Source organism: Aulonocara sp. 'chitande type north' Nkhata Bay, linkage group LG7 (genome assembly GCF_057382095.1).
Source record: "Aulonocara sp. 'chitande type north' Nkhata Bay isolate Kocher_YH1m ecotype deep benthic linkage group LG7, A_spYH_male_GT1.1, whole genome shotgun sequence".
Classification (NCBI taxonomy): Eukaryota; Metazoa; Chordata; class Actinopteri; order Cichliformes; family Cichlidae; genus Aulonocara; species Aulonocara sp. 'chitande type north' Nkhata Bay.
This window is the reverse complement of record NC_141350.1, coordinates 17,409,869-17,437,374: the sequence shown is the minus strand read 5'-3', so window position 1 is coordinate 17,437,374 and position 27,506 is coordinate 17,409,869. Positions and strand designations below refer to the sequence as shown.

General features: G+C 38.2%; 1 protein-coding gene and 1 long non-coding RNA gene across 2 annotated transcripts; both read left to right on the top strand.

The window, feature by feature from the left end:
* Positions 1 to 1,897: 1,897 nt before the first annotated feature.
* On the top strand, positions 1,898 to 8,881 carry LOC147324937 (uncharacterized). The gene is made up of 2 exons (XR_015130245.1): positions 1,898 to 3,380; positions 8,233 to 8,881. It is a non-coding gene; the product is annotated as an uncharacterized LOC147324937 (long non-coding RNA).
* A 3,619-nt stretch (positions 8,882 to 12,500) lies between these two features.
* On the top strand, positions 12,501 to 16,116 carry LOC147324936 (uncharacterized). Its single transcript, XM_086302733.1, has 2 exons — positions 12,501 to 12,944; positions 15,681 to 16,116. Exons 1-2 carry the CDS (start codon positions 12,736 to 12,738, stop codon positions 16,114 to 16,116), a joined length of 645 nt encoding a protein of 214 aa, XP_086158859.1. The 5' UTR covers positions 12,501 to 12,735.
* Positions 16,117 to 27,506: the final 11,390 nt, after the last annotated feature.

Genomic DNA, 27,506 nt, shown 5'->3' with positions numbered 1-27,506 from the left:
TTGATACCATTTTAAAAATGTATTCTAAATTATAGTGGAACAGAGTGTAGAGTAAGGAGGACTGGGAGATTGACGTGACATGTGAGTTAAAATAATTAGAGAAAATTCAATCTAGTGTTTAGTAGAATTTCCACATTATTGAGTGTCAGCAAAGGTTTAATTTTTGCTATGTTTCTTCAAGATACTGTCAGTCATTTTTTTGAGGTTATTTAATAGAAAACAAATTATATTGTACTCATAAATATACATTGACTAGTGTGTGATTATGACATCCAAGAAACTAATGAAATCTTATAAACTTAGAATTAATCAGGTGGAAGTACATAGGAGCAAGTGCCACTCTGTAGAAGCAACTGTGTAGCCCCCGCAAGATCTGTTTCACTGAATGAACGGGTCAAATTGAACAAACTGAACAGAACTGAGAATAGACTATCCAAATAAAACAGGAAGTAATGATTACTGAGAGCAAGACTAAGAGATACAAGATAGACACAGAAACAGAAGAATGTGGACATAAGCCTGAGGGGACAGAATGGGGCACAAACAGCACAAACAACCTCCCATTAACTTAATGCACAGATAACTGCAACATAACCATAACACCAGAACAAAAAAACAGAATGTCAACAATACTCAAGACAGAACTGTAATACAAAGACAGTCAAAACTAGACAATCGTAGTTTTGTCTAGCAACTATGTAGCAACTATGACTGACTCATTACAAAACCATGGAACCACTACATGTTTATAGCTTCCTGCTCCAGAAAAATGAAACAAAAAAGAGTTTCTGTGTCAGTGACCCAGGGACCATGACACTTACAGGAATTCCAAGAAATACAAAGTCTAAAAACAAAACCATTCTTGAGTATCAAGCAGTAGACACACAGGAAGCAGACAAGCAGGACTACACACACACACACAAACACACATACTGGTGACCTGTGATTAGGCAGAGGTAGTAAGAAAACACAGCAAGTAATAAGGGCACGGAAAACAAAAACAGGAAACCAAAACAAGACACAAGAGAAAACTTGCCTTCAGAATAAAACAGGAAGTAACCAACAGACAAATAGCTAACGCCAAGCCACATACTAATACTAAACATGATGACAGAGACAGGGAAACACAGAGGGCGTGAAATGTAGCAACTATGTCTGACTCATTACAAAACCATGGAACCACTACATGTTTATAGCTTCCTGCTCCAGAAAAATGAAACAAAAAAGAGTTTACTTTACAACAAACACAAGAAATGTGTCATCCATCCTCCTATTTAACCTAGTAGGTGTTATTCCAGATGGCACTAGGCTACTATGGATAGGTCTGAATCACCAGTCAATCTGACATACACTTCTTTGAACTGTGGGAGGAAGCTGGAGTACACTGAGAGAACCCAAGCAGGCCCAGGAGGCCCAGCTGACCAGAAGGTAATTTTGTGGGACTTTCTTCAGTGATCAGCGGTCTTGTTTTGCTTTCTCCTCTCCATCTTTGCACATGACAACACGCCCAAAGTTAATCCAAATTTTGGCATCAGGTCTCCGGAGCTGTTAGAAAACATGGAATTAAGGGGTTAAATTGAGCGAGGAATACCAGTGAGTGCATTTCTAAAAATGTCACTCTCCTGCTTCAATTTCACTTCTTGTTCTTGTTTCCTAAACAAATATAAATGCAACTGATTTTCAGAGAAGTCAGTTTATTTGGATAAACCCATAACATAAGGTGTAATGACTGGATCAGCATGCCCCGGTCATCATGACTTCATAATCTACAGGGAACCAGTTTCACTATGCCTCATGTCTCTAAAGCTGCTCTTCAGTTGTAAACAGAGTGAGAGAGATAGAGCGAGAGAGAGAGAGAAGAAGGAAGAGAAACGGAGAGTGCATCAGAGCGAGGAGAGGAGAGATATTTTCAGTCTCACTGTCTTTATAGCAGAGCTTTTCTCCGGTGAGGCGGCTGGTGAGGATTAGGGATCTACGTCGGTCAGGAGGTTGGATTGAGAGCAGGAGATATTCCTTGAAATGCTGGGGCTGTTTATTCATCTCAGGATAGACGGATGGAGGAAAGTGAATGAGGTGGGAGGTAAAAGGCAGAGTGAGTAAAAACAAGTGCTTATATTGTGTAGGTGGATGCTGGATTGATGACAGCTGGATCAAAATGTGGATGTTGTTGTAGTGAGTGAGGGGGAAGAGGAGGGTTTTACAGTGAAATCAGGGTGAGAAGTGAATGTGACTCAGACCTTTCAGCCACTTCCGTTGGCATCTTCAGGATGGAAAGATCAAAGGAGGAGATGAACGAGTCATGTTGTGGTCAGCTGACTCACAACGGAGGAATGGATACTGGGAAAAGGAAGCTTGGTCATGTGGTCTGGTGTTCCAATATGCATGCGCATGAGTTTACTACGCCGGAAGAGCAATTATCCTGTTTCCCGTCAAGCCAGAGGAATGCAGAGTGAGATTCCCGGTCTGTAAGTCGTGCCCTCTCACCTGTCACCTCCATATGGATCCTATTTCATCCTTTCCCCTTCCCCCCTCGGCCAGGGAATTTCCCAGCTTGTGTGGTTCTTGTCACGGAGGAAGCTCAAGCCTGTTTTTTCTGTTAATGATAGGATACTTTATGTTGTGGTTAGTTTAACGGGGCTGTGTTCCTCTGTTTTTCACCGCACACAATTTAATTTGCCAATTTGCAGGTCAGGAATCCAGTGGAGGCCTACACTGGAAGGGAAAAAAATTACTCAATGTGTGGTATTTTCACAGCATTCTACATTTGGCCCCAAACAACCATGGAGGAGATCAATCTATGGATTTATGTGGATGAAGTGCGCACATAGAGTAATCGCTTGTTGGTGCTGGCTAGTCCAAGGATGCTTTGTCATGCTGGGTGTGTAATGTTTGTGTAATGTGTGTGAGCTCTTTGGTAGCAGCTGCTGTCGATTTTTTATGAGGGTTTTTATCATGTGGGAACACGTTTGTAAAGGTTTCAAGACATTTCTATTCTCCCTGTTTAAAGTGCAGCTTGCCTTCGTGTGTGTGTGTTTGTGTGTGTGTGTCTGTGTTTGTGTGGAGCCCGCATTGACTCACAGTTACAATAATGACTCTGGCAGCAGAGTGGATGAACAGCTCATACTGACTGTAAAAAGAGAGAAAGGAAGGAGGGCGGAGCTCACAGCGGCATCTCCATCTCATAACTCCTCTGTCGCTCATCAAGCTCTCTCACACACTTACGTAGAGAGAAGACAGCCCTGAGGAGCTCAGAACCTACAGTACAATATAATACAGGACGCCTCAGTACGGGACAGGAGTGGCTTTGAACCGGAGAAGCGGGTATGAAAACGTCTTCAAGGAGGAAGTCATTCACTGTGTCGCAGGTGACTGGCGGCTCGGTAAGTGTTTGTGTTTATTCCTGTGCTTATGTATTTGTTCTTTTTATTCATATATTTATTTTAATTTGCGTGTTATGAAGACACAGATATCATTTTAACATGCTGACCTTATGTCTTGTTACTGTGTTATTTTGCGTAATGGTTCTGGTTGTTACAGAAAATGACTTAGCAGTTTCATTTTCACTCAACTTTTAAAGCACAGTAAGCCACAATCTTTCACTTTTTATTTTTCCAAGCTTTAATCCATTAGGTCCATTAGGGCAATAGTTGACAATTTATCTGCACTTTCTCCGGGATGAGAACCAGCCCAGAATTTGGGAATTGTGTAAAATTTCTATCTTTGGTTTCTGTCTAGTAAACGCAAAGGCAGTGAGTATCATAAGGTCCTCTGCCTCTGAGCCACTTCTGAGAAACTCTTTCTCTCTGTTGCTCCATCATTTCTCGCAAGAAAATGGCTCAACATCCAACCTTGACGCTGAATTATTCTGGATGATTGTCTGCTCTAAACTTTCTCCTGCTTTCGTAGCTAGATATTACGCTTCTGAACATCAGGTGACCACACCTGGATTCTGTCCTACATTGGCGGAGGTATATATTTAGCTACAGAACACTCCCTGCAAACCTCATTCTGTCATTTAAGTCCGGTGTGCAATGAAGCCTTCTTTTGTCTGTGCAGTCCCGGATCTCAGGCAAAGAAATAAAGGTCCAGAATAATTAGCAGCACAGTAGCAAGTCTTTAAAATCCCCCTGTTAGTCATCCTACCTATAGCAAATGATAGTAGTAATAGCTGTGTTTCTGTGTTATTCCTTTGCACTCTTTGTCATGCTGAGGCTCATATATATGCATGCATAATCAATGATCACCATCAATGTGTTTAAAAAAAAGCCCAGGATTTTTTTTCTTCTGACTCATCTGTCACAAGGTTGATTGCTTTAAGTCCAGGATGTAGGGTTTTTCTCTTGACGCATGACACACTTCTAAGTTTAACCCTTTCACGTGTCACGTCAGCATTTGTTAACAGGTCATTCATTTGATCGCTTCAAGCAGTATCAGAAAACTCACAGCTATGTCACATCAGTGGTTAGTACTGTGCCCTCTAAACAGGGTTTGATTGACATCACCCTCGGTCCTCAGACGGCAAAAAGTTCTGATCAGCCTGATGCTCATGTTTTGCTAATCTTAATGTAAGATTACATTAAATCTAATCTTAAAATATCTGATAATGAGCCTCTGTCTGAAACAAGCCAGAGCTTTTCTCCTTCCTCCACCTTTCCTCTGATTGGTTGGCCCCCTGTAAACAGAAGATTTTAACAGCTGCTGGGTGGGGCTTTTGTGGGAGAGGCATGCCCCTCAAGGTCTTCATATTAGCAGTATCTTCACTCTGTAACAGTCTAAAGCCTGATCTTTTGACCCCCACCAATTACCCCTACATACAATTCAATTCAATTTTATTTATATAGCACCAAATCACAACAACAGCTTTATATTGTAAGGTGGACCCTACAATAATACATACAGAGAATAATCAACCAATAAACAATCAAATGACCGGCTATAAGCAAGCACTTTGGCGACAGTGGGAAGGAAAAACTCCCTTTTAACAGGAAGAAACCTCCAGCAGAACCAGGCTCAGGGAGGGGCGCGGCCATCTGCTGCGACTGGTTGGGGTGAGAGAAGGAAGACAATGAAGTAATTATTATAAACTGCTATTTATTATAAGCAAGCAACGTAACAGTGCGCAGACATTTTAAAAAAGATGAAGAGTTGATCTTGATGATCAAGATGATCAAGATGATCTTTAATAATTGAGTTTATACATATATAACACAAAATAACCATGCATATTTCATCCACGAAAGAGTTAAGTATTCACAGGTTGTAACTGGGCCAGGAAGTGGATGAACTAGTCTTCATTGTTGTATTTTTAAGCAGTCAGGGATGGTTTTCCTTACCAGTTTTCTGAATCCTAAAAGACCCCTTGGGTTCCTATCATACTTCTTTCTCATTGTCTTGGAGTAATAATCTGACATGTTGGAATTTGTGTTTACTCACTGACTTGCCTGGAGTTAGATGCGAAGATCAATAGCATTCTCAACCCAATCTGGTAAAGGTTAAGCTGCAGCAACCAGTGAGTTATCCATTCCTGGAAACAGGGTTGGGTTTAATGTTAAACCCCTGTTGGCGTACGTTTGATAACATCTGAGCAAAAACAATGATTCAACAGGAATTTTTCAACTGTCTTCCTTTAAAACAGAGTACCTTAATGTGAAATAAATACTTTAAAAGACTGATTTAAATCAACTTTCAGTTTGATTTACGTCACTCTGAACTTCGGAATTGTCAAATTCATCAGATGCTATTTCAGGAACTGAAATATTAGATCCTCCGTGTTTATGTCACCTCCGTCCCTCATCCCTGTGCCTCACCAGCACATAACTGCAGATGTTTCTGGGGTTATGCCTTCCACTAGTAAGGATAATTGCTTGCCCTTTAACTGAACTCGCTTAAGGGTGCTGAGGATATTTCACCTGAAGCCACAGCACCTTCAGGAAGCACTTAGTAGAATGACCCCTTCACATCCTTCTTCCTCCCTGAATCAAGCAGAGTCTCCCCTGACTTATTCTCTGCATTTTAGAGTGATGTCAAAATGACTCATTCTTGCTTTATATTCTGAGACAGCAGATGATATCAGGTAAAAGGACTGGGGAAATGAAAGATGCACTGATGACTACTGTTTCTTTGGATCCTCAGTCACCACCACAGTTTGGTGACACATTGGTGAATTCATTTCCTTTGTCTTTATTCATCCATGAAAAAAAATTTTTCATGATGTGGGAAGATTGCACAGAGACTAATCTTTCCCTTCATTGAAATCAAGCATTATTTTACTCTCCAGCTTTGTGTCTCTGCTTGTTGCTCCATATGTTCAGTGGGATTTGGCGAGGTGTGATGAACTTCACCCCATTTAAACTGACGTTCAAATGAAGCCATCTGACAACGAACATGACTCAGAGCTTCATAGCTTCTGTGGTTGAAACATTATTATAAGACCTGCTAGACCTGCTGCATACCTTTATGGTGCACACTTAATTTCAGCTGTTTATTGTACTTGGTTCAGATACTGAAAACAAAGTCTTGACGCTTTAACCCTATAAGAAAGCTGAATAGAGGATTGTCTCTATCCTATTGTTCTATCCCTGCCCTGTGAATGTTACCCAACCTGCTTCTGTGTAATTACTTAATCGCATCCCACATTTAAAGAAATAGTTACACATTTTGCATTTGTCAATTTTGTTTCTGAAAGACAAACCAGAACATTGATTGGCCTTCACCTCTCTTCACTGTAAAGATGAATCTATAGGGGATAGTTTGGTTTAGCACAGCTTACCATACAGAAACCAGGAGAATCAGCAAGGTTTGCACTTTCCTACTCATACAGAGATTCAAAACTCAGTCACCATGACACCACCCACTGTTTAATGGAGGCCTGTTGTAAAGCAGTTACTATCTTGGTGTTTTGAAACTAGATGCGAACTCTCTGAGAAACCATATGGTTGTCAGTAACAGCACACACTGCTTTACTATCTTTTTGACTCAAATTGGGATCGTAATTTTCCAATGCTGGGTTCAGTAAAACTTGAAATTAGCAATTGAGAACATTTGGATTTACTGTTCGTTCTATAGCCACAGGAGTCGCCCCCTGCTGGCTGTTAAAAAGAATGCCTTTGCATTATCAGCCTGAGCATAGACAGTAAAAGTGAAATTTGGTACAAACTCCACCATAAAACCTCCATCAGGGAGATCCAACATGTTTTCAGCATCATTTGTTGTTGGGCAAATTTCACAAAATCATGTAAAGAGATGGAACAGGTGTGAAAAGGAACCGTTGTTGGTGTGGATGTGGGTGTAGATATCTTTCTTTAACACTGTGAGCTATGAGGGCATTTCACATAGCACTGTACTTTCCAAGTGCATCTCTTTGGTTTACATACAAATGAGATACTTCACTTGTTCAATTGAGAGGTGATTATTTTTAAGCTTCACACAAACCCAGTGTATGTTTTGGCTTTATTTTAAAAGGAGTCTGTTACACTCATTTCTAATTTATAATCTCTACTAGAGGAACTTTGCATGACTTTCAAAATAGGCAGTTCAAAATAATCTTTTTCTGTTCTTCTGTTTCCAGCAGTCTGCGCTTTTGGCTCAGAGGTTTTATTTGTATAAACACTCGCCTCATTATTTGAAGCTTTGTTCCTGTGTAACAGGAGCATCGACTAATACAGTGGTTTTCAAAAAAAAATTCTTGATTGCCCTCTTAAGAAATCAAAAAAGTTTACATCCTACGTCTTAGTTCAAGAACCACTGTCTAGATCAGGGGTGTCAAACTCAAATACACAGTGGGCCAAAATTCAAAACTGGAACAAGGTCGCGGGCTAAAGTTAATATTTATGGAAGAAAAAAATCTTCCTCCAGATTTAAGAATTAATCTTTTCTTTTGGACTCAAACAAGTTTTGCTGAAAAACTGATTATGGAACAAGCAAAGCTTAATACTAAACGATATATATATTAGCTGTATAATACCAGCAGGCCAGCTCTAATAATAATTTGGTATGGCTTCGCGGGCCAAATGTAATTAGGCTGCGGGCCAAACCTGGCCCGCGGGCCAGAGTTTGACACCTATGGTCTAGATTATAATCAGAAATGTCCTAAAAAGCCAGATTTAATGTTCAGAAATAGCATTACTGATGTGTAAATATCGCCTGTGTTATCATTCTTTATTTTCATGCATTTCATGATGCACAGTGTGACGTTGGTCAGCAGCCTGATTCAGATTTTTTTGTCGTTTGCAGCAGAGGTCTGCACAATCAGGTAGGTGGAACACCAGGAGGCACCCAGGAGTTTCCAACCAGCTTTGCTGAGGTAGTTTCTCCAAAAACATCCCTTCAGATCCGAGCTAAATTCCTTGCACCACTTCTGTCATGGCTCTAGCCGGCTGTGTAACCACACCCTCTGGTGTTCATCTGGGAAATTAGCAACTGAACAAATACAGCCAGCTTCCGTCCTCAAACAGCAGCAGCCTTTGAGCTACACCTGCATCCACTTTGCTAAAGGAAGCTTGCCAGGCCATGAATATACAAGAATGTCCTTTTCTGTATTAAACCTATTAACAGTGTCAATCAGAAGACTTGTTGAGTAAAGAACTGCACTCAGAAACTGATTTCATTTGGTGACGTAGATGTTTGTACACAGTCTCTAGCACCATATGAAATCAGTGTTCTGGGAGGTGGACTATCAGACTCTGTACATGAATAAACTGAAATATGATGCCATGAAAGTAGTTTGAATTGCATCCGGTTTCTACTGCCTCGCTGCTCAAAGCTGCTGACTGGCTTCTTAAGTCTTCATCAAAATTGTGCCTCAATTCTTCTGTGAACTCTTTCCCCTGATGGTAAATGTATTATTGAACTTCTGATTTTGTTAAATAAAGATAAACTTATATTTTGTGGTTATAAAGAATGTAATTTTTTATATGGGTTTTTGTATTGTGTTTAATAAAGGTAAAGATCAATAAAGCACACACAAGCAGCTGGAGCTGGGCGATATGAGATTTTTTCATATCACGATATGTTTTTTTCATTTCAGGCGATAACGATATCTATCACGATATAAGCCAAATAACTATATTTGTAAGATTTAAATGTGCCGTTGCTCACAAGTAAAATGTGAAATAATCAGCAGCTTGTTTTTATTTAAATATTTATTTCCCATAATAAGTTCAACAGGGTAGATGTACTTAAGGAACATGAGACTTTTTCAGATAAATAAAGGCAAATATTGCAAACTACACAAAAGGCAGCCGCTAAAGCGTTTAAGTTTCAAAATAGAACAAACGAAACAGACTAAATTGTCAATTCCACTTAGAAACAAAATATTAATTCTAAAAATAAATCTTAGTTTGTTTTACAGAAGAACAGACAAAACTGACTAACTTTTGTCAATATCAAATAAACTGAGAACTAAAAGGAAATTCTCAATCTCTCCTTGTTGTATAGCTTAGCTTTTCAAACAGTTTTAACAGTTACTTTAGTCTGACAAAAGCCGAATGACGAATTAGCGCTTCCAGTCAGAGACTGAGGCTACGTCCACGCGTACACGGGTATTTTTGAAAACTGAGATTTTCCGTTTTCGTTTTAAAAATAATCCCGTCCACACATAAAGGCAGAAATAAAGGAAAACGCTGCTATGAACATGCCAAAGCAGCAGGTGGCGCTAGATTCCTAACCGTGCAGAAATGTTGGCCAATCAGAAGTCTAGAAGCCTCGGTGGGAAAAAGTAAACAAAGCTGCGGCATAGAAGCAGAACCGAGTCGTATGTGTGGAGGGACAGTAACTGTGTGTATATGTAAGCATTTAAACACTGCAGAGAGTAGAATTAACAGTAACAGTATTGTAGAAATTCATTTCACCGAAACAATAACGTGGCGCACAGTGTGACGCATGCACCAGTTTATTGTATTTCCAGACTTGCTTTCGGCACAATTTACAGTGCATGCTACTCTGTTTTTTGTCAGACTTGAAATAGCCGAAATACCGTCACACTACGGAACTTCTATGGCTCTTCCGTTCGACAATCTCTCCGGCGTTGGAACCATCATCTGTTTTCTCTTCGGTCACGCTCGGTTGATTTTTCTAGTCGGCACACTCATTTCCTCCATTACCCGCTGGCTCCATTACCCGCTGGCTGCTTCCCAAACAAACACACGTGCGGCTTGGCACTTGTGCTGTACGTAACAAGTCACGCGACGTGACGCTGCGGCTGTGATTGGTTCGGCTCTGCGCTACTTAATTTGGATTGGCTGACCTTTTTTTTTTTTTTTTTTTTTTAAGAGGACAAGAGCGGCGAGGTCTATCGCGATAGCTTAATTTCTCTATCGAGTAAAAGTTATATCGCGATACATATCGTTATCGTTCTATCGCCCAGCTCTACAAGCAGCTACTGCCTATGTTCTGAAAGAGATAATTATATCATTGATTAAAGTTTCAGTTGCACTCCATGTTTCTCATTTCTATGTGAAATTAGTTGAAACGACTGGTGAATGGTGTCCAAGTGAGGACTTGTTAAAGATATTTACCATTTAGATGCCTTAAAGTCATTTAACAATAATGTCTTTAATAAAGTAAAAGTTAAATTAAGGTTTCATGGATGAAATATTGGGTTTGATTCTCTTCTCTCCCTGGGCACATCTGTGTGGAGTTTGAATGTTCCCTGTGTTTCCAAAGAGCAGGACTCCTCTGGGTGACAATGCTTTGTTCATACAAGGAGTCAGAGGAGAATGGCCAGACTGCTTTGGGCTGATATTACAGCAAAAGTACCTCAAATAACAACTCACCCTAGCCAAGGGGTGCAGAAGAGCATCTCCTAATCTACAACACTTCAAAAGCTTGAAGCAGATGGGCTACAGCAGCACAAGACGAGACTGGGTGCCACACCTGTTGGATCATAACAGGAAAGTGAGGTTACAGTTCACAGGGGCTCAACAAAACTGGACAATAGAAGATGAAAAAATGTTACTCTCGATTTCTGCTGCTACAATCGAATACTAAGGTCAGAATTTGGTATAAACAGCATAAAAGCATGGACTTGTCCTGGCTTGAATCAACGGTTCAGGCTGGTGGTGCTGGTGTAATGGTGTGACAAATGTTTTCTGGACACACTATAGGCCCCATTGTATCACCTGAATATTGCTTAAATGCCAGAGCCTGCCTGAGTATTGCTGCTGTCGCAAAGCTCAGATCATTTTAAAACTGGTTTCTTGAATATGACAAGTTCATATACTTCAAATCATCAGATTTCAATCCAACAAAGTGCTTTTGAGATAGGGGAGAACAGCAGATTCACAACATCTGCAGAAAATGTGTGACACTATCATATCAATGTGGACTTAAATGTCTGAGGAAAGTTTCAAGCTCAAGCTTGTTGATTCTCTCCTATGAAGAGTTAAGGGAAGACAAAAGGGGGTCAAATCAAGTAATAATAAGTTATACTTAATAAAGTGACTGTGCATTGTTCTCACAAACTGCAAGGCATGAATACAAAGATACGCTACAAGCTTTGTGCAGATGAGATGGCAACGTTTAGATGGGAATGCTGGGATTTTACTGATGATAACTTTCACAACATTAGATATCTGAGTCTGAGAAAAGACAAGTACCATTTTATATGCTGATGTTATATATTTCTCAGTTAGAAAAACTAAATAATATAGGCCCTGGAGCAAAAATAAGGTGTGTGTCTAAAACAACGTGCACTACAGACTTATTACCTGAATAAACTTTATTGTCAAGTGTCTAAACACAAAAAAAAGGAATTTACCTCAGGCTATCAAAAAGCCACGAGCAGTCAGAGAGGAGCTGTAAATAATAACAATCAACAATAATTATAATAATATTGACACTGACAATAAATAAGACAAATAAGATTAAAAATAAACTAAATAGAGTAAAGAGAAAATGGCAGCTTGAGGAGTGTGTACTGGGCATTACAAACCTGGTATTATCGAAGAAAAAATACTTGAAATGAAAATAACAAAAGGGATTAGTTACTCAATTAGTCTTGCACTACTGTGCCTCTGCCTCAACTAAGCCGACCTGTTATCATTTCTCAGGAGTCATGCGTCAGAGGCACTGCAGGGCAGGCCATAACTATGTGCCATGACCATATAGAAGGTTAGTACCATAAAAATACCACTGAATCCACTTACAGTATGAAAGATGGATTTCGCTATGGCTCCACTATATTTTGCAGTCAAATACTACACTTTGTTAACTATAACATATACTTATAAGTATTTATTATTTTTCAAATTTTGTAATATAAATCTAATATTGCATGTCTGTGAAGGTTCTCAGTATTGCATGCTGTATTATTATAATTAGTGCTTATTGGCAGCATGCAAGCAATTAAAATAATCTCCAAGTAAAAAAGAAAAAAGCATAAATCATATGAACAGTCATGAATCAAAAATAAGGGTGCGTTTGTTAAATTAAATATTATTGGACCCTGTGCCACCCTATTTCAAAAGCCATGGAAAAACCCCGGCCCATGCTAATGTCTACACTGTCTTTCCTGTGGCCCACCCTGCCCCTCCTGTGCCCTACCCCCCACATTTCAAAAACCAAGGAAACACCCCTGGTAACATCAAGGCAGCCTCTAGGATCGGACCAATGATCTGAAAGTAAGCCTGAAAAGGCGGGAACCGCTAGCTTAATGGATGATAGCTTCCAATTTGCTTTATGTTAAGAGGGTGGACTCTGATGCCCAGACGAAGAAATAATTTGGTTGCTTAAGGAAAAATGTCTTCATTTCAGTTCAGTTTAAGACGGTTTATCACGGAGAGACTAGCTGCTGTTGCTGAGGAAATCTCCTCAGAAGTTGAAAAAAGGATCCTCCAGTATCAGAAGGAGATCAGTACTCACCAACTGCTGAAGGTCACCCAGAAACCAGAGATAAGAGGACACATAGTAGGTATGAAGAACTGTCAGCTAACAAAGGAATATATGAAGTACTTACTTTTTTAATGTAAAAATGCATAATTACCACTACCACTGCTACACTGTTAACATATTTATGACTCAGCGTTACTGTACCTGTATTATAATCAATCCAGTCCCATGTAAAATATCTATATAAAACTCTGATGCTACATTTGTTGCAGTTTCTGCCACCCTCATGGCTGGATCTCACTTGAAAAGACATTTTTAATGGCAGTTAAATTTTTTACCTTAATAAAGAAGGTATTTAAAAGTCACTTTGCCTTAAAGCTGACTGCGGCTGCGAGTTTGTAACAGAGATATTCTTTCTGGCCCAAAATGATTTGGTATTGTTCAGCCCTGTCTCTAGAAAATTTGTGAAATCGTAACAAAATCTTTTTTGTGTCCATCAACATAAATTGTTATATTTTAGATGAAACCATATTTTTGGAATAATCAAGATAATCAAGAACTTTTTAATGTGTACCCCTAAACAAATAACGTATTTTTCTATCAACAAAAATGACCTGGTGTGACAGTCTGCCAACTTAATCCTCCACCACTCCTTCGACTTTTAGATGCAGACTTCCTTTGCTTTTCAAAGAGGACACGAGAGCATGAGAGCACACTGATACAAAAATCGTGGGTTGACAAAATACTGTTGAGATATTCATGGCCAGAAACACAAATACATAGCTTATGTCACGACCTGCTGTGAGACCAAGTATTGTACATACAAATAATATTCTTTGAGATACGTTTCACAGATTATAGGCCAGTAAGTAATTACAACAGTTTAAATACCAGATCTGGCATACCCCAAATGTTATTTTACAACACTTCATTTCTATGGGGTAAAAATGGCATCCTCAGCCTTTCTAGGTATAAATAGTTACGAGTGCTAAACAAGAAGAGTTCCCAGATGGTACAGTGGACACATGTTCTGTAATATACTCACATATCTATATTATTGCTAATATATATTGTAATATATCTATATCACTAAAGCACTTCTGGATGGATGCAAACTGCATTTCGTTGCCCTGTACCTGTGCATGTGCAATGACAATAAAGTTGAATTCTATTCTATTCTATTCTATTCTATTCTATGTGTGACTCCTGTGATTAAAGCATCTTTCTTTCAGCTTAACGAGTGAACCGTCAGCTCGTTCAAACACACGTTAAAGTCCGTTTGGCTCGACACCACCGAACAGAGGCAGCAATATAACATAGCTAACATTAACAGTGCAGTGGATCCTGCTTGTGCCGTGATATTCAGGACTGCAAACCGAGCGGCATTCACTGACTTTCAGCTTGTTGTGATTGTGGATATATGACTGACTTTAATTATCCACAAAATCATCACATTCTCTGTAAGATTAAGGTCGACTATTGTATTATTATATTTTAAAGGCTTTAAAACCAAATAAACGCTGAAAGTACAAACATCGCTAATGGCAAATAACTTTGCCGACATGTGGCCAACAGTAATGTTTTAATGTTCCTCATTATTAAACATTTGCACATAAATAAGTGACATAATATTTAGTACTTACTTTTCACAGTTTACTCTTCGGCCGCTCCGCTTCTGCCGTTTGCGGCAAAATTATCCACACCGACTGCCGCGCTATGAATTGTGGGATATGTTGGGCCACAAAGTCTACACTGCCACAGCCTTAAAATTCAGGGAAACGAAGGACACATTTGAGGGCCGCATTTCGAGCAGCCTTCAAATTGGGACAGCCTTCGGCGCGCCACTGTGACGTAATCGGCCTTAAAATGCGGCCTTTAAGGCTGCACACCCTGAATTGGGATACAGCCACCATCTTTATTTTCCAGAAGGTATTTTCCCCATACCCTGAAAAGCCTGATTTAGAAGAGAAACAGGCATAAAGCTATCAGTGAGATGGAGAGAGCATGTCCCCACAATGTTTAGACATCATGCATTTGTCCCCTCCACTAAAAACTATTAAAGAAACAGGATTTGCTGAGGAAAAACTGCTATAACCTGTCATAGTGAGATCAGGTACTGGTCTGTTTTCTTCCTGGATGGCTCTTTCACGCTTCAATTCAATTTCAATTCAATTTATTTATACAGCGCCAAATCACAACAACAGTCGCCTCAAGGCGCTTTATATTGTTAGGCAGGCCCTACAATAATACATACAGAGAAAAACCCAACAATCAAATGACCCCCGATGAGCAAGCACTTTGGCAGCACTCAGAAGGAAAAACTCCCTTTTAACAGGAAGAAATTGGCAGAACCAGTCTCAGGGAGGGGCGGCCATCTGCTGCAACCGGTTGGGGTGAGAGAAGGAAGACAGGATAAAGACATGCTGTGGAAGAGAGCCACAGATTAATAACAAGTACGATTCAATGCAGAGAAGTCTATTAACACATAGTGAGTGAGAAAGGTGACTGAAAAGGAAAAACTCAGTGCATCATGGGAGTCCCCCAGCAGCCTATGCCTGTTGCAGCATAACTAAGGGAGGATTCAGGGTCACCTGATCCTGCCCTAACTGTATGCTTTAGCAAAAAGGAAAGTTTTAAGCCTAATCTTAAAAGTAGAGATAGTGTCTGTCTCCTTAATCCAAACTGGAAGCTGGTTCCACAGAAGAGGGGCCTGAAAACTACAGGCTCTCCCTCCCATTCTACTTTTAAATACCCTAGGAACAACAAGTAGGCCTGCAGAGTGAGTGCGAAGTGCTCTAATGGGGTGATATGGTACTATAAGGTCATTAAGATAACATGGGGCCTGATTATTTAAGACCTTGTATGCTTCCAAAATATGCATTCATACACACAGATGTGTGTTTTTCTGCCATAACCTTTTTGGGGGATTTTTCTCCATTTGTCTCCTCCAACCCCCCACAAAAGCGTGTCTGTAAGAAAAAGATAGGCCGACATGGACGACAGTTCTGTAACCATGAAAGGAGGTCCAGTCTGTACCAGCAGAAAACAAACCTGCCGCCAATTAAAAAGAAACAGAAGGAACTTTGCACCAGTCAGGAGGGAGAGCGCTTTGCAGTGTGGCAGCCGACTTCTACCTTTATGGTGACTCCTACTTACAAAGAACGCGTTCGCAGAGATGAAGAGCAAAACTGTAACCGGACCCTGTCTGGAAAATCCCCCAAACCAGAGAGCCGAAAAAAGAAAAAAAGAAAGTCTGTGGGCTCGGCATCATCTCTAAAAGCAGAGCTGTAGAAAAGGAAACGTGACGGAAACAGAAGTCACAGCAGCAGAGTGGAAAATGCTCCTGTGTCAGAGAGCCAGAGTAAAGCTGATGCGAGTGAAAAGCCTGCAAAATGTGCTGTGGAAAGTGAAAAGCTTTTTGGTGTGAAGCTAAACTGATAATACATCAGTGAGTCCACTCTGGTGAGAAGCATTGTTCATGCAGCAACTGTGGAAGAGAATTCAGTAAAGATTTCAAACTTGAAAAGACACACGAGAGCTCACAAAGAGGAGCAGTGATATGTTTGTAGCACCTGCGGGGAAGAGGTGAAAACACCCAATGGAAAAGATGACCCCATTTTCAGGTCATTATGATATCTTGTCCACCCAGATCATTTGTTTTTTATTCCATTTATTTCATTCCACAATTTCGTTCTGCTGCCTGTTAGTCTTATTTGTTCTTTAAAGTTGTTCCAGTCTGTATCATAGTTCCTGTTTGCCTGTCCCAGCTGCAGCGCTTTAATTAATGAGTGCAGCTCCAGCTTCAAAATACATGAACAATATAGCAATTTTGAACTTTTAATGTGTTTCTAAGCCTTTTGCTAATCAAATCAGTTATTAATATTTAATTTAATGTCATTAGCATTCTTGTTTGGCCTGCTGTCTGAATATCTGTAATCTGCATTAGTTTAATGTTTGCACCTTTAGGCATGCATTCAAGTAGTGTATGTCAACATGGACTTTCACAGAGAGACAGACAGTATGTAAAGGATATTTCTTTGAATTTCATATAAATGTGATTTCATTTATGATTCGTTTAATAAAGGAAACCTGTTTGACTCCTTTTTGATCTTGTAGAGTTAATTTGCGAGATATCAAAGTGATTTTCAAGTTTTCTTGTACTGGGTCATTGAATCAAATCTTGGGGTACAGCAACAGAGAGGCACGAGCCTTTGGAGAAGCGAATTGTTGTAGTGACCATTGTTCTTCAGCCTGTGAACAACCATCCTGTAAAATGATTCTTCTAAACTTATTCTTTGCTGTCAGTGATAATATACAAAACCAATCACAACGAGGCAATTAACAAATAAAGACCTGGAAGTGGAGATAGAGACCCCGAGGCCATCACACACACACACGCGATGTAAACATATATACGACTAAACAGTAAAAATCAGTGCAGACAGCTGTTCATCACATTGCTTTTTTGAGTCCACTTGTACATATTATTTTTAGAATGAGGTGAGAATAAAAGCTTTAATCAGCCCGCTCCTGCACCCTGTAAAGTGTGAAGGTATAAATATATGTCAAAGAGGCACATTGAAGATCAGCTGATTTCTATGGGATGAAAAGTGCTGAAACTACATATATCAGTCACTGTGACCATTGCTCCAGTGCAGAATGAACTACAGTGATGGCGGCTAAGAGGTTACTTTGCAGGATCAGAGAGGGTCTATTTAAAGATAAACATCATCAACAGAGTTATGTTGATGATGTTTATCTTTAAATTGACGTCACCATGGAGCTGAAGCTTATTGCATCTGCAGAAGCACAGAATTCTGATCGCAGATCTTCAACCACCTTTGGAAAGGTAAGACCATAAAATTGTTTTTACCTATCTTTTTTCTGTTTAATCTTCCTATATTATGCTAGATAAAGACTAAAATTACTTTCCCAACATTAATTCTTCAGTAAAGTGATTTTTTCTTTTAGTTACTAAAAAACAGTTGAGATATTTTCAGAGACTTGTCAGTTTTTTTTCAAATCAGTTGTTTTTTCTTACACTAGATAGCTTTAATTTGTAAATCTTTTTTTTTAAAAAACACTTGGTACATGTTATGTGTCTACATAGTGCAATTAAAAGGGTTTCCTTTGTGGTACTCAGGCTAGTATTTTGACTGAAGGGTTGATGTTGATACTTTAGTGGGTAAGTAAAAGAAAAAAAATGTTTGCACACAGTGCATTTTGTTAATATATGAAAAAGTGTGTTAGGCTTTTGTTTACAGTTTCCTGATTTATTTCACCTTTGTGATTTTTGCTAATACAACTTGAAGCAGAAGAAAGGCAGCTGGTGGCACTGCATCAGAAGACAGGACATGTGGTGGGGCATGATGAGGAGAGAGAAGACGGCAGAAAGATGGAGCAGAGGTAACTGTGAGGGTCTATTTAAAGATAAACATCATCAACAGAGTTATGTTGATGATGTTTATCTTTAAATTGACGTCACCATGGAGCTGAAGCTTATTGCATCTGCAGAAGCACAGAATTCTGATCGCAGATCTTCAACCACCTTTGGAAAGGTAAGACCATAAAATTGTTTTTACCTATCTTTTTTCTGTTTAATCTTCCTATATTATGCTAGATAAAGACTAAAATTACTTTCCCAACATTAATTCTTCAGTAAAGTGATTTTTTCTTTTAGTTACTAAAAAACAGTTGAGATATTTTCAGAGACTTGTCAGTTTTTTTTTCAAATCAGTTGTTTTTTCTTACACTAGATAGCTTTAATTTGTAAATCTTTTTTTTAAAAAAACACTTGGTACATGTTATGTGTCTACATAGTGCAATTAAAAGGGTTTCCTTTGTGGTACTCAGGCTAGTATTTTGACTGAAGGGTTGATGTTGATACTTTAGTGGGTAAGTAAAAGAAAAAAAATGTTTGCACACAGTGCATTTTGTTAATATGTGAAAAAGTGTGTTAGGCTTTTGTTTACAGTTTCCTGATTTATTTCACCTTTGTGATTTTTGCTAATACAACTTGAAGCAGAAGAAAGGCAGCTGGTGGCACTGCATCAGAAGACAGGACATGTGGTGGGGCATGATGAGGAGAGAGAAGACGGCAGAAAGATGGAGCAGAGGTAACTGTGTATCAAGAAAGAGTACAAGAGGGCAGCTTAAAAACCGTGAGTACACAAAGACATAACACACTGCTGTGAAAAAGGCTAATCTGTCATTAGAAACATCTTTTCGGTAAGTGCATTGACAAGCCTGAAAACTATTGTGCTGATAAAAAGAAGAATTCATTTAGTTATTTTAACGCCCTAAAATAGGATGATCCCAATATTAATGTTAAGAAAAGTGATTGTTTCTTACTCAGCACAATGCTTTTGGCAAATACTACAGAAATTTGAAGAGAGGTTTCTTGTTTCTTCTCAAATACTTAGTGTGTCAAATGTTTAATAACTTCGCAGCTTCCTTCAGTACTAATGGGACTGTTAATGCTGTAATCTGTTAGTCGATTTAAACGTCAGCTTTTATAAATGGAAGACACACCTGTGCTATTGCAAATTAATCAACAGGTTGCCGGGCCCTTGAAGCCATTCCAGATGAAAATAGCATAGCTCAAGTTTTATGCAATTACATTTCAGAATCTGAAAAACATTGTTCTCATTAAAAGGAGCCTTACATTTAGAAAGTTTGGGGTCCTGATAAGATAATTTTTGACTGAGAAGTTGGGCTGTACATATGAAAACGTAACATTAGATAAGATAATGTACCGCTGTAACACAGGAGGTATTACTGCTGAAAATGGGCCTCTGTGCACCTGTGTAGATATTCCATTCAAACTCATTCATGATTTATGATCAATGTTACTGTTAAACATTTACATTTCTTGACATAATTAGGAGCGACTAAACATCAAATCAAATTTGACTGTATTTAGAAAACAAGACGTTTCCGATTCTCCTCAAACTTTTGAGCTGTATGGTTTTTGATGACAGCAGATGGTATCAGAGTATCAGGACAGGGAGAGACTGTTAAACAGTTATGAGCTGTCTTGCTGCAGAGAAAGTGGAGTCGGTCGTCCTTGAAATGCTACCAGGATAGGCAGCTGGCAGGATGAATGATGCTCTGCCTCTGTGCTCAAGTGCAGACATAGGCTTTAAGCAACCATGAGCCACTAATAAGAGAAAATTTATCAACACACAATAAAGTGGACTTGTTAGGGAGAGTTTACCTTTAGCGTTGGAATAGCTCAACTCAATATTTGTTAACAAATACGCTTTAAAAATTCACTCTTTGTTATAAACTGGTGACAAAATCCTGATCAGACACAGTTACATACATGCATACAATACACACTACTGCTCAAAAGTTTGGGGTCAGTCAGAAAAGTTCTTGATTTTAATGTCAAATTTACTTTTATTGTTGAAGTTTATCAGTAACATTTTTTCACAGATAGTTTTGATCAAATCATTCATTGTAAATGACTTCTGATGTTTAAGGAAATATCTACACAGCTATGCAGAAACCCACTTTTACTAACAATCACTCCTGTATATTGTAATCTTAGATTGTGATTCTTTATCCAAGTTTATCAGATCAGATGGATAATATATGAGTAGAAAAACCTTTCTACAAAGAATAAGCCATTCCAGATGAAAATAGCAAAGCTCAGGTTTTCTGCAATTGCATTTCAGAAACTGAAAAACATTGTTGTCATCAAAGGAAGCATTACATTTAGAAAGTTTGGGGTCCTGAGCAATGACTTTTTGGGTTCAAGTGGATGAAAACCTGTTGGAGTGTGTGCTAATGTCTATAGAAAAAGGTTTTATACAACTGGATGTGTCACTCTTTATTCAGGACAGAGCAAATTTGATCTAATCATATTAGAAATGTTGTGTTTCACACACAGATGTGGCTATATTTACTATTTTTGGAACGAGTATAATATTTTGTAGAAGGATAAGGGTTTTTATGTATGAAACTTGGAACACAAACTGAAGATTTCTTACACTGTGGTGTGTAACTCCCTTTGAACAAAAGTGCAAACTGGGTCCAGTTATGTAATGGTGCATGCTCAATCATCCAGGTAACTAAATCCCAAAAGGTTGATTCTGTTAGATAAGAAAAGATAAGATAAGATAAGATAAGATAAGATAAGATAAGATAAGATAAGATAAGAAAGGATAAGACTTTATTGATCCCACAGCGGTGAAATTTTGCGTTACCTCAGCTCAGGTACAGATAGCAGAAGGAAAATACAAGAAATACAAATAAATACAAACAAATATAAAATAAGTAAGATAATACACTATATACACAGAGTTTATCTGGACGCAGCGTTTTCAGTGTCATCCAAGTGACTTCTTCGGCCTGAGTGACTGAAGAAGTCACTTGGATGAGTGACGAAACGTTTCTCCCATTGGAAACGCTACATCCAGATGGGTCCAGTTAGATTAGGAAGAGAAAATCTGATGATTCAGACACTATTGATGTAAAACTGATTCTTTCTTTCATCACTGTAGTTGTTTTAATCTGTGCTAATATCTTTGTAAAAAGGTTTTTTGACTGAGAAGTTGGGCTGTACACATGAGAAAGTAACATTAGATAAGATAATGTACCGCTGTAACACAGGAGGTATTACTGCTGAAAATGGGCCTCTGTGCACCTGTGTAGATATTCCATACAAACTCATTCATGATTTATGATCAATGTTACTGTTAAACATTTACATTTCTTGACATAATTAGGAGCGACTAAACATCAAATCAAATTTGACTGTATTTAGAAAACAAGACGTTTCCGATTCTCCTCAAACTTTTGAGCTGTATGGTTTTTGATGACAGCAGATGGTATCAGAGTATCAGGACAGGGAGAGACTGTTAAACAGTTATGAGCTGTTCTGCTGCAGAGAAAGTGGAGTCGGTCGTCCTTGAAATGCTACCAGGATAGGCAGCTGGCAGGATGAATGATGCTCTGCCTCTGTGCTCAAGTGCAGACATAGGCTTTAAGCAACCATGAGCCACTAATAAGAGAAAATTTATCAACACACAATAAAGTGGACTTGTTAGGGAGAGTTTACCTTTAGCGTTGGAATAGCTCAACTCAATATTTGTTAACAAATACGCTTTAAAAATTCACTCTTTGTTATAAACTGGTGACAAAATCCTGATCAGACACAGTTACATACATGCATACAATACACACTACTGCTCAAAAGTTTGGGGTCAGTCAGAAAAGTTCTTGATTTTAATGTCAAATTTACTTTTATTGTTGAAGTTTATCAGTAACATTTTTTCACAGATAGTTTTGATCAAATCATTCATTGTAAATGACTTCTGATGTTTAAGGAAATATCTACACAGCTATGCAGAAACCCACTTTTACTAACAATCACTCCTGTATATTGTAATCTTAGATTGTGATTCTTTATCCAAGTTTATCAGATCAGATGGATAATATATGAGTAGAAAAACCTTTCTACAAAGAATAAGCCATTCCAGATGAAAATAGCAGAGCTCAGGTTTTCTGCAATTGCATTTCAGAAACTGAAAAACATTGTTGTCATCAAAGGAAGCATTACATTTAGAAAGTTTGGGGTCCTGAGCAATGACTTTTTGGGTTCAAGTGGATGAAAACCTGTTGGAGTGTGTGCTAATGTCTATAGAAAAGGGTTTTATACAACTGGATGTGTCACTCTTTTTTCAGGACAGAGCAAATTTGATCTAATCATATTAGAAATGTTGTGTTTCACACACAGATGTGGCTATATTTACTATTTTTGGAACGAGTATAATATTTTGTAGAAGGATAAGGGTTTTTATGTATGAAACTTGGAACACAAACTGAAGATTTCTTACACTGTGGTGTGTAACTCCCTTTGAACAAAAGTGCAAACTGGGTCCAGTTATGTATTGGTGCATGCTCAATCATCCAGGTAACTAAATCCCAAAAGGTTGATTCTGTTAGATAAGATAAGATAAGATAAGATAAGATAAGATAAGATAAGATAAGATAAGATAAGATAAGAAAGGATAAGACTTTATTGATCCCACAGCGGTGAAATTTTGCGTTACCTCAGCTCAGGTACAGATAGCAGAAGGAAAATACAAGAAATACAAATAAATACAAACAAATATAAAATAAGTAAGATAATACACTATATACACAGAGTTTATCTGGACGCAGCATTTTCAGTGTCATCCAAGTGACTTCTTCGGCCTGAGTGACTGAAGAAGTCACTTGGATGAGTGACGAAACGTTTCTCCCATTGGAAACGCTACATCCAGATGGGTCCAGTTAGATTAGGAAGAGAAAATCTGATGATTCAGACACTATTGATGCAAAACTGATTCTTTCTTTCATCACTGTAGTTGTTTTAATCTGTGCTAATATCTTTGTAAAAAGGTTTTTTGACTGAGAAGTTGGGCTGTACACATGAGAAAGTAACAATAGATAAGATAATGTACCGCTGTAACACAGGAGGTATTACTGCTGAAAATGGGCCTCTGTGCACCTGTGTAGATATTCCATACAAACTCATTCATGATTTATGATCAATGTTACTGTTAAACATTTACATTTCTTGACATAATTAGGAGCGACTAAACATCAAATCAAATTTGACTGTATTTAGAAAACAAGACGTTTCCGATTCTCCTCAAACTTTTGAGCTGTATGGTTTTTGATGACAGCAGATGGTATCAGAGTATCAGGACAGGGAGAGACTGTTAAACAGTTATGAGCTGTTCTGCTGCAGAGAAAGTGGAGTCGGTCGTCCTTGAAATGCTACCAGGATAGGCAGCTGGCAGGATGAATGATGCTCTGCCTCTGTGCTCAAGTGCAGACATAGGCTTTAAGCAACCATGAGCCACTAATAAGAGAAAATTTATCAACACACAATAAAGTGGACTTGTTAGGGAGAGTTTACCTTTAGCGTTGGAATAGCTCAACTCAATATTTGTTAACAAATACGCTTTAAAAATTCACTCTTTGTTATAAACTGGTGACAAAATCCTGATCAGACACAGTTACATACATGCATACAATACACACTACTGCTCAAAAGTTTGGGGTCAGTCAGAAAAGTTCTTGATTTTAATGTCAAATTTACTTTTATTGTTGAAGTTTATCAGTAACATTTTTTCACAGATAGTTTTGATCAAATCATTCATTGTAAATGACTTCTGATGTTTAAGGAAATATCTACACAGCTATGCAGAAACCCACTTTTACTAACAATCACTCCTGTATATTGTAATCTTAGATTGTGATTCTTTATCCAAGTTTATCAGATCAGATGGATAATATATGAGTAGAAAAACCTTTCTACAAAGAATAAGCCATTCCAGATGAAAATAGCAGAGCTCAGGTTTTCTGCAATTGCATTTCAGAAACTGAAAAACATTGTTGTCATCAAAGGAAGCATTACATTTAGAAAGTTTGGGGTCCTGAGCAATGACTTTTTGGGTTCAAGTGGATGAAAACCTGTTGGAGTGTGTGCTAATGTCTATAGAAAAAGGTTTTATACAACTGGATGTGTCACTCTTTTTTCAGGACAGAGCAAATTTGATCTAATCATATTAGAAATGTTGTGTTTCACACACAGATGTGGCTATATTTACTATTTTTGGAACGAGTATAATATTTTGTAGAAGGATAAGGGTTTTTATGTATGAAACTTGGAACACAAACTGAAGATTTCTTACACTGTGGTGTGTAACTCCCTTTGAACAAAAGTGCAAACTGGGTCCAGTTATGTATTGGTGCATGCTCAATCATCCAGGTAACTAAATCCCAAAAGGTTGATTCTGTTAGATAAGAAAAGATAAGATAAGATAAGATAAGATAAGATAAGATAAGATAAGATAAGATAAGATAAGATAAGATAAGATAAGAAAGGATAAGACTTTATTGATCCCACAGCGGTGAAATTTTGCGTTACCTCAGCTCAGGTACAGATAGCAGAAGGAAAATACAAGAAATACAAATAAATACAAACAAATATAAAATAAGTAAGATAATACACTATATACACAGAGTTTATCTGGACGCAGCGTTTTCAGTGTCATCCAAGTGACTTCTTCGGCCTGAGTGACTGAAGAAGTCACTTGGATGAGTGACGAAACGTTTCTCCCATTGGAAACGCTACATCCAGATGGGTCCAGTTAGATTAGGAAGAGAAAATCTGATGATTCAGACACTATTGATGCAAAACTGATTCTTTCTTTCATCACTGTAGTTGTTTTAATCTGTGCTAATATCTTTGTAAAAAGGTTTTTTGACTGAGAAGTTGGGCTGTACACATGAGAAAGTAACAATAGATAAGATAATGTACCGCTGTAACACAGGAGGTATTACTGCTGAAAATGGGCCTCTGTGCACCTGTGTAGATATTCCATACAAACTCATTCATGATTTATGATCAATGTTACTGTTAAACATTTACATTTCTTGACATAATTAGGAGCGACTAAACATCAAATCAAATTTGACTGTATTTAGAAAACAAGACGTTTCCGATTCTCCTCAAACTTTTGAGCTGTATGGTTTTTGATGACAGCAGATGGTATCAGAGTATCAGGACAGGGAGAGACTGTTAAACAGTTATGAGCTGTTCTGCTGCAGAGAAAGTGGAGTCGGTCGTCCTTGAAATGCTACCAGGATAGGCAGCTGGCAGGATGAATGATGCTCTGCCTCTGTGCTCAAGTGCAGACATAGGCTTTAAGCAACCATGAGCCACTAATAAGAGAAAATTTATCAACACACAATAAAGTGGACTTGTTAGGGAGAGTTTACCTTTAGCGTTGGAATAGCTCAACTCAATATTTGTTAACAAATACGCTTTAAAAATTCACTCTTTGTTATAAACTGGTGACAAAATCCTGATCAGACACAGTTACATACATGCATACAATACACACTACTGCTCAAAAGTTTGGGGTCAGTCAGAAAAGTTCTTGATTTTAATGTCAAATTTACTTTTATTGTTGAAGTTTATCAGTAACATTTTTTCACAGATAGTTTTGATCAAATCATTCATTGTAAATGACTTCTGATGTTTAAGGAAATATCTACACAGCTATGCAGAAACCCACTTTTACTAACAATCACTCCTGTATATTGTAATCTTAGATTGTGATTCTTTATCCAAGTTTATCAGATCAGATGGATAATATATGAGTAGAAAAACCTTTCTACAAAGAATAAGCCATTCCAGATGAAAATAGCAGAGCTCAGGTTTTCTGCAATTGCATTTCAGAAACTGAAAAACATTGTTGTCATCAAAGGAAGCATTACATTTAGAAAGTTTGGGGTCCTGAGCAATGACTTTTTGGGTTCAAGTGGATGAAAACCTGTTGGAGTGTGTGCTAATGTCTATAGAAAAAGGTTTTATACAACTGGATGTGTCACTCTTTTTTCAGGACAGAGCAAATTTGATCTAATCATATTAGAAATGTTGTGTTTCACACACAGATGTGGCTATATTTACTATTTTTGGAACGAGTATAATATTTTGTAGAAGGATAAGGGTTTTTATGTATGAAACTTGGAACACAAACTGAAGATTTCTTACACTGTGGTGTGTAACTCCCTTTGAACAAAAGTGCAAACTGGGTCCAGTTATGTATTGGTGCATGCTCAATCATCCAGGTAACTAAATCCCAAAAGGTTGATTCTGTTAGATAAGAAAAGATAAGATAAGATAAGATAAGATAAGATAAGATAAGATAAGATAAGATAAGATAAGATAAGATAAGAAAGGATAAGACTTTATTGATCCCACAGCGGTGAAATTTTGCGTTACCTCAGCTCAGGTACAGATAGCAGAAGGAAAATACAAGAAATACAAATAAATACAAACAAATATAAAATAAGTAAGATAATACACTATATACACAGAGTTTATCTGGACGCAGCGTTTTCAGTGTCATCCAAGTGACTTCTTCGGCCTGAGTGACTGAAGAAGTCACTTGGATGAGTGACGAAACGTTTCTCCCATTGGAAACGCTACATCCAGATGGGTCCAGTTAGATTAGGAAGAGAAAATCTGATGATTCAGACACTATTGATGCAAAACTGATTCTTTCTTTCATCACTGTAGTTGTTTTAATCTGTGCTAATATCTTTGTAAAAAGGTTTTTTGACTGAGAAGTTGGGCTGTACACATGAGAAAGTAACAATAGATAAGATAATGTACCGCTGTAACACAGGAGGTATTACTGCTGAAAATGGGCCTCTGTGCACCTGTGTAGATATTCCATACAAACTCATTCATGATTTATGATCAATGTTACTGTTAAACATTTACATTTCTTGACATAATTAGGAGCGACTAAACATCAAATCAAATTTGACTGTATTTAGAAAACAAGACGTTTCCGATTCTCCTCAAACTTTTGAGCTGTATGGTTTTTGATGACAGCAGATGGTATCAGAGTATCAGGACAGGGAGAGACTGTTAAACAGTTATGAGCTGTTCTGCTGCAGAGAAACTGGAGTCGGTCGTCCTTGAAATGCTACCAGGATAGGCAGCTGGCAGGATGAATGATGCTCTGCCTCTGTGCTCAAGTGCAGACATAGGCTTTAAGCAACCATGAGCCACTAATAAGAGAAAATTTATCAACACACAATAAAGTGGACTTGTTAGGGAGAGTTTACCTTTAGCGTTGGAATAGCTCAACTCAATATTTGTTAAC

Coding starts and splice junctions, on each gene's coding strand:
- LOC147324936 (XM_086302733.1), top strand. CDS start 12,736: ATGTCTTCATTTCAGTTCAGTTTAAGACGGTTTATCACGGAGAGACTA. Junction 12,945..15,680: donor CTAACAAAGGAATATATGAA/GTACTTACTTTT, acceptor TGATTATTTAAG/ACCTTGTATGCTTCCAAAAT.